Source organism: Rhinopithecus bieti, unplaced genomic scaffold (assembly GCF_001698545.2).
Source record: "Rhinopithecus bieti isolate Rb0 unplaced genomic scaffold, ASM169854v2 scaffold_46259, whole genome shotgun sequence".
NCBI lineage: Eukaryota > Metazoa > Chordata > Mammalia > Primates > Cercopithecidae > Rhinopithecus > Rhinopithecus bieti.
Window position 1 is genome coordinate 236,422 of NW_016818844.1, and position 11,287 is coordinate 247,708.

An 11,287-nucleotide genomic window follows, 5' to 3' on the forward strand; every position below is an offset into this window, starting at 1 on the left:
TCTTGTTTTTGGAGTAATGTATGCATATATATCTTTTCCTTTTTTTTTTTTTTTTTTTGAGACAGAGTCTCTCTCTGTCACCCACACTGAGTGCAGTGGTGTGATCTTGGCTCACTGCAGTCTCAGCCTCCTGGGTTCAAGCAATTCTATCTCAACCTCCCGAGTAGCTGGGCCTATAGGCATGTGCCACCATGCCCGGCTAATTTTTGTATTTTTAATAGAGATGGGGTTTTGCCATGTTGGCCGGGGTGGTCTCGAACTTCTGACCTCAAGCGATCTGTCCGCCTCAGCCTCCTGAAGTTCTGGGATTGTAGGTGTGAGCCACCGTGCCTGGTCTCAAGGCATTTTTTTTTGTTTTGTTTTGTTTTTTGGAGATGGAGTTTCGCTCTTTTGCCAAGACTGGAGTGCGGTGGTGCCACTGGCTCACTGCAGCCTCGGCCCCCTGGGTTCAAGCAATTCTCCTGCTTCAGCCTCCCGAGTAGCTGTGATTATAGGTGCCTGCCTGGCTGATTTTTTTATTTTTAGTAGAGATGGAGTTTTACCATTTTGGCCAGGCTGGTCTCAAACTCTTGACCTAGGTGATCCACCCGCCTCGGCCTCCCAAAGTACTGGGATTACAGGCGTGAGCCACCACGCCTGGTCAAGGTATTTCTTGAACATAGCATAATAAGGCTTAGCAATGAAGAGCACAGGCTTTGGAGTTAGAGTTGCTGGGTTTGAATTCTGGCTTCATTTTTGCTAACTGTGTGACCGACATTATTTAACCCCTCTGTGTCTCATTTACTGCACCTGCAACATGGGGATTATAGAGCTGATGTGGGAATTAAAGAAGATTCATACATGTTAAATCTTTAGAACTGTACCTGGCAGATAGAAAGGCCTCAATAAAAGCCATTTTCACTTAACATGTGGTAAGTGTTTAATAAGTTGAACTCAATCAGTCTAACTAGTCCAGGCTACGAAGAAAAACAAAGAAGGTACTCGATTGCTTTAATAATTTAATTTTATTCTAGGAGGAAATGATAAGGAAGATGATTAATATTTCAGCATCCTGTCTGGTACCTATTAGTCTGTTAGTGTTGTGAAAGAACATTGTGAGTTCTAAATATACAACCAAACCATGAACCATGCCACAGTAACTCTAATTCTTAAAAATCGGCTTCCTTTAGTAATTCACTGAATTACATTAAGGTTAGTGGGGACCATAGTTGGCCCAATGGTAACCCTAAATTCTATTTCATATGTTGGCAGTGTTGATATGTAAAATTTTTCTGTAGAGATGGTTGATTTATTTTTGGAGAGTGAGGGAGGGGTATGGAATAAGCAGAAATTTCCTTTCTGATACAGACATTACTGGCTGGCAGTATTTGAGAGAACTGCTGTAGTCTCTCAGTGCTGCTGTTTTCTGTGTCTGACTTCTTGCGTGCACTCCTAGCTTGGTGAGAGATTGTTGATTTTCTCTTTAAGTACAGACCAGGTTGTCTTGGCTACCCTCCTTTCCTACATGTAGAGTTCTAAGTGTTTTACATGCCGTAACCCATTTGCGTAATCTTCACAGTAACCCCATGAAGCAGATTCTTTTCTGTCCCCATTTTACAGATGAGAAAACTAAGGTGTAGTATGTCTACACTCATACTGGTAGTAGCACAGAGCTAGGATTCAGACCTGGGCTTTGTGGTTCCTGAGTCCAGCTCTTAACTGCTGGGCTGGGTGACTTCTCCAAAAGTAGTGTGCAGCTGATTGAAGGAATTATTTGTAACCTGGAGTCTTTTATATTTTTTTTTAACTTGTTTCAGCAGACAGTTAAAATAAGGCTCACCCATAGGAATGCTGCATGCAGACGTGTATGCGAGTAGGAGAAAGGTCGAGAAGGACTTACACACAGCTTTGGGTTCTGTACGCAGCAAATCTGTCATGTACCAGTTCCAGTTACCTGTTTACCACATGAAAAGATCCCATTGTTGTCTTAATCTAAATTGCTGAGTTCTTATTGCTACTTTAAAATTGTTCACTGCCAATCTATAGAGAAGTAGTGGAAGTGAATGATGTGTGTTGGATTTCCTTTTATTTCTCCTGATATTCAGGAGCAGGCAGGAAGAGGGAAAAGGAGAGCCTGAGCTTTCCATAGACTGGCAACTGAGGTCCTTACTGATTAAGACTTGCGCATATTAAATAAAACATGGTCACATTTCCTTTTCAGGAGCCAACACTTGGAAGTCAGATTCAGAGAGTAGTGAGTATGGCTGCCTTGGCCATGGTGTGTGAGGCCATAGACCAGAAGCCTGAGCTGCAGCTGGACTCTCTCCATGCTGGGCCCCTGGAAAGCTTCCTTTCCTCTCTTCAGCTCAATCAGACGCTGCAGAAGCCCCACGCAGAGGAGCAGAGCAGTTATGCTCACCCCTCGGAGTGTACCAGGTAGAGGGAAAGTTAGGCTTAAAAAATCCATTTCTGTTGTCATCGGGGGTTCATGATTGCCCAACATTGCTTATATAGTTACAGAATTTTGGAGCTGAAGCCCCATTCAGGATGAAAGTGTAGTGTAACTGTTACTGGAGTTATTCATTTCTGTTGCTGGAGACTTGCTGACTTTTCTGCATCTAGTTTTCTCTGAATCATTTAACATGAGCAAAAGTGCCTACTTTCAGAGGAGTTAGAAAATTAAGGTTTATGTGGTTTCCTTAGTTATTGGTAGGTAGTGTGTTTGATAATGACCATTTATATCTGTATACCCCCCCTTTAGAAGGATAGTGTGCTACGTGCAAAAGACATGGAGGCAAGTTGGGGAGGTATGGCCTAGTAACTTTATTTTTTATTTCAGTGTTTTAGAAGAATCGTCATCTTCCCAAGGATGGGGAAAAATAGTTGCACAATATATTCATGATCAATGGGTGTGCCTCTCTTTCCTGTTGAAAAAATATCACACCCTTATACCAAGCACAGGGAGTGAAATTCTGGAACCGCTTCTGCCTGCCGTTCAGATGCCAATCAGGACTTTGCAGTCTGCACTAGAAGCCCTCACCGTTCTTTCTTCTGATCAAGTTTTACCAGTGTTCCATTGCTTGAAAGTGTTGGTTCCCAAGGTAACATAGAGTGAAACATGAATTGAAGAGGAACTATAGGAGTGGCGATCAAAGTTTCTAAAATAACTATGTATTTTTTTTTTCCTACCAGCTTCTGACCTCCTCTGAGTCACTCTGCATAGAGTCTTTTGACATGGCTTGGAAAATTATATCTTCTTTAAGCAACACTCAGCTGATATTCTGGCCTAATTTAAAAGCTTTTGTTCAGTTTGTTTTTGATAACAAAATTCTTACCATTGCTGCCAAAATCAAAGGCCAGGCATATTTCAAAATAAAAGAGGTAACTACCTTTCTTTTCTTTTTGCTTTTCTTTTCACGTGTGTGAGCTTCAGCACATGAGGAACATGAGAGTTATATTCTCAGATTTGTGGTTCTTTATTCCTTCAGTCAAAAATATTTTTGAACCTTCTTAAATATCAAGAGTGAGAATGAGAATATCTGACCGATGTAGAAGAGAAGGTACAGAACGGTAGCCTGGAGCCACATCTGCCTCAGAAACAATTTGTTTGGTTCATACAGTGTTTAAAATTTTGATTACCTGGCAACATTTAATTGTTGGGAAATCTGGCCAGGCACGGTGGCTCATGCCTGTGATCCCACCACTTTGAGAGGCTGAGGCGGGCGGATCACCTGAGGTCAGGAGTTCGAGACCAGCCTGGCCAACATGGCGAAACCCTGTCTCTACTAAAAATACAAAAATTAGCCAGGTGTGGTGGTGCACGCCTGTAATCCCAGCTACTCAGGAGGTTGAGGCAGAAGAATTGCTTGAACCCAGGAGGTGGAGGTTGCAGTGAGGTGAGATCACGCCACTGCACTCCATCCTGGGCAATTGAGCAAGACTCCGTCTCAAAAAAAAAAAAAAAGAGAGAGTTGGGAAATCTGTATGAAAAACTGGATTTCTTGGAAAATGAGATAATCTAGCAACACCAGTCATTCCTCCATGACAATGTAATTGATTGCTGAGTTGAGTAGGAGTTGGCATGCTTTTTCCACAATCAGTCTCATTTCACCCGGACACTTGAAGGCAAATGTCAGGCGCCATTTGTCATTGCACTTTGGCTCAGGTTTTTTTTTTTATTTGTGTGTGTGTGTGTGTGTGTGTGTGTGTGTGTAGAGAAATATTTTTCTGACTGTAACGCTTATCAAAAGGTCTTGCTGGTTTATGGAGGTATTTTCATTTGCAGCCACTGAGATAGGAACATATCAAGGTGGAATTCCAGTGTAGCTCCTGATCCCCAGGGGAACGGGGAGAGTCAGATTCCGTTATTTCTCTGTAGCCCTGTGCTGCCTTTCTTGATCCTTTTCTGCCCCACAGTACACACTTAGAGACGCTGGTCTTTGCTGCCTCAGCCCAAGGAAGGCCACTGGCAAAATGCAAACAAAGGAAGCTGAATGTGTGTGGGTGAGGTGTTTTTCCCCTTTGATTCTACTGCTTTGGGCAGTTGTTTCTCTTGAAGAGTTTGAATATCACTATCAGTAAAGTTTTATTTATTTTTATTATCAAGAGATGAAATAGCACGCTGATTATTGATCATCTTGCAAAGTTATTCTAACAGTAATGAATTTAACAGTTGTTAGACTATTCTGATTATGTTGACACTAAGTAACAGTTTTTAGCAGCACTGATTTTTTTTTTAAACTAAATCAAAGGATAAAATGACCATTGTATTTTATTCCAGATTATGTACAAGATAATTGAAATGTCTGCTATAAAGACTGGAGTCTTCAATACACTGATAAGTTACTGCTGTCAGTCTTGGATAGTGTCTGCTTCAAATGTGTCCCAAGGATCTTTATCAAGTGCTAAAAATTATAGCGAACTTATCCTTGAGGCTTGTATATTTGGAACTGTGTTTAGGCGTGATCAAAGGTAAAAGATGCGATTATTTCAGCTGGTCATAACTTATATTAAGTGCCTACTTGGGGATAGAATTATGTCTTTGTTTTGAGGCTTTCAATTAGAAGAATATAAATTATTCGTTAACTTTAACCTTGGGGATTTAATTGTTTTTCTATTTAAAACCTGTTGTTCTTTATCAAATGTTTTTTATGGAAAGACTTGTTCAGGATGTACAGACCTTCATAGAAAACCTTGGACATGACTGTGCGGCAAATACTGTTATGGAAAAGTAAGTATGGTAGATTTTCTCTTTCTTCACATAAATGAGATATTAAAAATTTAACATCATATGACAAACATTCTCTATTTGCTAAATTTAATAAATGTTGCTAGTGACATCTAATGTATTAATAAGATGGGATGAGCCTTCAAAAGTATGATAGAAATTATAGTCCCTTGCTAATATATTGCCTTTACATCTTTCAGTATTCACTAGAATTTGATAAAACTTTAAAAGTGTTTAGTGCAGAGTCCAGCATAAACAAGGAAATGACTGTGGAGAGCTTAAAGCCCCTGTCTTTCTTCTGCGGGGATGGGATGATCATCAGCATAGACACTTTATTCTCCAGTCCTTTTTTTGGTGTAAAGTTTAATATGAAATTAAAATTCACCACTTAACAAGTTACACACAAAATGGAATTACTCTTGGAACAGACTAAAATTTTTTGGTTTTTTAAAAACTCTTTATTGAGGTATGATTAACATGTAAAAAGCTGTACATAGTTAATGTGTGCAACTCGATAAGTGTGGGGATAGGCCCTAAAGTTTTGATTTCTGGGATAAGACTATTTTTATCTAACCACTGAATTAATTTTTTGGAGCTTGTCAAGTAGCTTTTTCACATGGCTTTCAAAAATGTGTATGTGTGTTTATAAAGAAGATTAAAATAGCATTGTATCATTCAGTCTAATTTTAGAGTTTAGGACATCAAATTATTATAATATTTAGTTATAAAGTATTTATTATTCTGAAAGTCCTAACTACGTTTTAAATCATCTGTCACTCCTCATTAAATATATACATTTTTTTCATTGTTTTTAGTTATTTTTTCTTGGCTGGCTTGGTGTGGCAATAAAAGTGACTTTTTCTAGTTGGTGGTTGCCAAATAATTTGATTGTGATTTCTACTAGACAGTTGCTTTGTTGTTAAATTAAAATATTTATTCACATTATAACAACTATCATGGAATGTGAACATACTAACGGTTTCACTTCATTTATCTTTCCACATTTGGCTACTGAAACTGCCGGGCGTGGAGAGCGCACAGTGCTTCCCGAGTTTGCCCCTCAGTTGGAGAATGTGCGCTGATAGTGCGTGGTAGAGACAGGCCTTGACGTGTTTGATGCGTATTCATGCCCCTGAGTGAATAGAGGTATCTGTGGTCCTCTTTCAGGGACAGGCTCATGAGCTGTGATCTGTTTTGTCCACAGATAAGGTACTATTGAGCGAGGTTCAGCAGCATGTGCATTGATTCTCCAGAAATCTGGATGGATTTGTGCTCATTCATACTTTCTGTATAGACCCTTCTTGTAATACATTCATTTGTTATCTTCTGTTATCTATTCTAGATTAAAAAGTATTGCCATTAAGTATGGACCTACTTAACTTTAGAAAACTTTGGAGAGGTTTTCATCATGTTATGATATTTGAAACTAATATTTGATGTTATCTTTCTGTTTTCAAAATGTATTAACATAATTTATCATTTACTTTTTTTAGTACTAAGAGAGAAGACCATTATGTGAGAATTTGTGCCATCAAATTCCTGTGTTTATTAGATGGCTCCAATATGTCCCATAAGTTGTTTATGGAAGATCTTGCAATCAAGCTGTTAGATAAAGTAAGTGTATTTTACTTTAAATTATCTTTGTTTTTAACAATCGGAGGTCAACATTTGCTCTTTATGTTGCTAGAATATGTACTTCTGCATATCTTTTGTCAGGAGAAAACACAAAGTTTATGTTCTGTATTTTTAATTCAGTCTTGATTAGGTCACACTGTGGCTCACGCCTGTAATCCTAGCACTTTGGGAGGCCGAGGCAGCAGAATTGCTTGAGGCCACGAGTTTGCGACCACCTGGGGCAACATAGTGAGACCTTGTCTCTACAAAAAGAAAAAAGAAAAAAATATCTTGGTTAGTAATTGTCCAACTCAAGTTTGGTTTTAGAGAACAATAATGGTAGTGGTTTTCCTGTACCATCTGTACTTTACTCTGTATTTTCCAGTGCCAGTCAAACCCGGTTATGTTTTTTGTTTGTTTTTTCTTTTTTTGAGACAGAGTCTTGCTCTGTCTTCCAGGCTGAAGTGCAAAGGCATGATCTCGGCCCATTGCAACCTCTGCCTCCCGGGTTCAAGTGATTCTCCTGCCTCAGCCTCCCGAGTAGCTGGGATTACAGGCATGCGCCACCACGCACAGCTAATTTTGTATATTTAGTAGGGACGGGGCTTCTCCATGTTGGTCAGGCTGGTCTCGAACTCCCAACCTCAGGTGATCCACCCGCCTTGGCCTCCCAAAGTGCTGGGATTACAGGCGTGAGCCACGCACCTGGCCTAATTTTTGTATTTTTAGTAGAGACAGGGTTTCACCATATTGGCCAGGCTGGTCTCGAACTCCTGGCCTCAAGTGATCCTCTTGCCTTGGCCTTCCAAAGTGCTGGGATTAGAGGTGTGAGCTACTGTGTTTGGCCCCAGTTATGTTTTCAGTGCTATATTCATACGTTGCTTTCTGTAAGAAATGGAATGAAAAAGTAAAAACTGAGAAAATGGCCTCAAATGTTAGGAATTGATTGCTGTGATTTGAGAACCCGTGAAAGATTACCCCAGGATTTGCTTCCATTGTAATGTATTGTTATTTCTAGATCTGGGTGTGTGATGTTTGTCTAAGATTGATGAAAATTCCTTATTTATTCAGATAAAAACAATCCAGCTAGGTTGTTTTTGAGCCTGCTAAATCATTTCTAAATGAACATTATAGTGTCTGAAGAACAGGTTTAATAAATCTGGGGACAAGTTAAATAGGAAGGGGAAGAGTTGAGCATGGTGCTCTGTTCCCCATGTATGTTAAATGACAGATACAGTTACCTTTCTGACCTTGGTGTGGACATATGGATGACTACCGAACTCATATCAGTCCCTCTGTTAAAACAGGAGTGTTCATCGTACTTCTGTTTTTCTGAAGGTATAGCACGTCAGCTTTATTATATAAAACCTTGGAAATAGTTTTTATGCAACAATTCCCTTTCTGTAGCATTGGAGTCAAGGAAGATGTCCCAGAGGAAATAGTATGTTACTGGTTTTCTAAAAGATGAGTAGAGTTTAAAGTGATGGGAGCTGGGTATGGGAATTCTATCATAACAAAAATACATGTTATGTGTTTATTTATGTAGTGGGTCAGGGCTAGGCATGGTGGCTCATGCTTGTAATTCTAGCACTTTGGGAGGCTGAGGCAGGAGGATTGCTTGAGGTCAGTGGTTTGAAACCAGCCTGGGCAACACAGTGAGTGAGACTGCCTCTCTAAAAAAAGAAACAAAATTCAGAAAAAACAGGTCTAAAAAGGTCAGGAAGGTCTAATCAGGTGACATTTGGGCTGAGCTCTGGATGAATTAATGAGGATACCAGGAGGGGACACTGTCCGGAGACCAAGTGAGGAAAGGAGGTGCGGCATGGAGGACGAGGAGGCCACAGGCTGGCCATTGGTTTCAGCTGTCTCGGTCACCTCCACAAAGGCATTTCAGTGAACTGCTGGGATGAGAACCTAATAGAACCGGTTCAGAAGAAAATGGGAGTTGAGCGAGTGGAGACAGTGAGTATGGACTGTCTTAGGAGTTTACCCTAGAAAGGGTGTGAAGGGAATAAAAGGAGTTGTTCCTGGAGCGGAACCTGGAGTTAAAGAGGGGGCTTTTTAGAGATGGGAGATAATTAGAGCATGTTTCTATGTTGAAGGAAATTTCGATCCAGTAGAGAGAGAAAAATGACAGTTAGGGAGAGGCCAGCAATAATCACACAGGCAAAATACTATCCACTCATACCCACTGGGATGGCTGTTAAGAAAACAAACTAAAACTGATGAGCATTGGTGAGGATGTAGCAAAACTGGAATCCTCATGCGTTGCTAATAGGAATACAAAACAGTGCAGCTGCTTTGGAAAACAGACTTGAAAAAGCAAAATGCTTGTCTAGCACAGTAATTCTTAAAGTGTGGTCTCTGGATCAGCCTCAGGGGAACTTGTTAGAAATGCATATTCCTAGGCTCTGCCCCAGTCTACTGAATCAGAAGCTCTGGGGGTGGTGCCCAGCACTCTGTTTTAATGAGTCCTTGTGATTCTGGAGCTGATACAGTTTAAGAACTACTGGTCTAGCAATCATGAAGGCCCAGAAACAGCTGGAATGCATATTTTAAATTTTAATTTTGTGGATCTATAATAGGTGTATATATTTATAGGTTATATGAGATATTTTGATATAGGTATACAGTATGTAATAATTACATCAAGTAAATGAGGTATCTGTCACCTCAAGCATTTATCCTTTATGTTACAAACAATCCAGTTATACTCTTAGTTATTTTAAAATGTACAATAACTTACTGTAGACTGTAGTCACCCTGTTGTACTATCAAATACTAGATCTTATTCATTCTAAGTATATTTTTATACTCATTAGCCATCCCCACACCTTCCCCCTACCACCACTACCCCCCCAGCCTCTGTGGCAACCATCGTTCTATTTTCTGTCTTCATGAATTCAATTGTTTTATTTTTTAGCTGCCACAAATAAGTGAAAACATGCAAAGTTTGTCATTTTGTGCCTGGCTTATTTCACTGAACATAATGACCTCCAGTTCCATCCATGTTGTTGCAGATGACAGGATCTCATTCTTTTTTATGGCTGAATAGTACTCCATTGTATGGAATACATATTTTTAATGAAGTCAGTTGTGGCTGGTGACTTTTAATTTCTTCAGTAGTACCCGGCCACGAGTTAAAAAGACGAATAGAGAAAAGATATTCTGAGTAAAGGAGCACACTGAGTGGAACAAGTAGAAGGACAGAAGATTTTGAGCTGAAAGGGAATTTTAGAATTCTCAACTTCCAGTTGAGGATGGTGACTTGGTGAGGTCCTAAGGGCAGCTTTCTTGACATGAAGATGCTTTCCTGAATGCATGAGTGATTCACCCTACTGATTCCATTTTTAGTTGCATTGAGGTTGAGCAGTATATGAAACTTAAACACACCTATATCAGAAGAAAATTTCTTAACAGAAATTACATAGAGATTATAAGATTTTAAACATCATTGGGAGTCATTAAAATCTATATTAATTTAGCTACTGACATGAAACTATATACACTAAAATGCAGAGAATGAGATTATGGAAGAAGAAAGGTCAGAGAAGTTACAAAGTAGAAGAGGATCATCTACATTATGTGAAAATGGTTTTGGAGGTGGTGAATGACTTTTCACCTTTACGACATTTGAGTAAGTTGATATACTCTTCAGTGCCATCTTGCTTTATGGCCAAAGCACTAATAGTTATGGTAATAAAAGCAAATCTTGCAGCTGGCTGAATTTAGGTGGCACAAGCCATGAAAAGCCAGGGAGAGCTCTCTGCTACTATGAAAGGCTCAGTGCTGCCATTTTCTTGTGTCTAGAGACACATCATGCCTAGAGATGCCTCGCACTGTCTCGTACTGGGGTGGCTTCTTTCTTCGTGGTGTTTGCATCAGATTGTAGATACCAGTATTCCAAATGTGAATATCACACGGGGGCACAAGGTGAGATGTGCCTGTGAGGTACATGGTAGTATGTGGCAATATATGTCCAGTATCTCAATCTCTTCTCACCCTTGGAACCCATAGCTCCCAGTTTTTTGGCCCCTCTTCTAATTTTAAAAACACATAGCCAGGCGCCATGGCTCATGCCTGTAATCCCAGCACTTTGGGAGGCTGGGGCAGGCGAATCACCTGAGGTCAGGACCTCGAGGCCAGCCTGGCCAACATGGTGAAACCCCATCTCTACTAAAAATACAAAAGTTAGCCGGGCGTGGTGGCGGGTGCCTGTAATCCCAGCTACTCAGGAGGCTGAGGCAGGAGAATTGCTGGAACCTGGGTGGCAGAGGTTGCAGTGAGCCAAGATCACGCCATTGCACTCCAGCCTGGGCAACAGAGTGAGACTCCACCTCAAAAAAGAGAAAAACCAAAAAAAAAACATAACCGGGTTTGACTGGCACTGGAAAATACAGAGTAAAGTACAGATGGTACAGGAAAACCACTACCATTATTGTTCTCTAAAACCAAACTTGAGTTGGA

General features: G+C 40.2%; 1 protein-coding gene across 1 annotated transcript in view; it reads left to right on the forward strand.

The window, feature by feature from the left end:
- Positions 1-11,287, forward strand: part of TARBP1 (tRNA guanosine 2 -O-methyltransferase TARBP1) — an 87,159-nt gene that overhangs the window by 44,496 nt on the left and 31,376 nt on the right. The window contains 6 exon segments of the mRNA XM_017857711.1: positions 2,201-2,415; positions 2,819-3,080; positions 3,172-3,360; positions 4,760-4,950; positions 5,138-5,209; positions 6,700-6,820. Of these exon segments, the coding sequence (XP_017713200.1) occupies positions 2,201-2,415; positions 2,819-3,080; positions 3,172-3,360; positions 4,760-4,950; positions 5,138-5,209; positions 6,700-6,820 (1,050 nt within the window).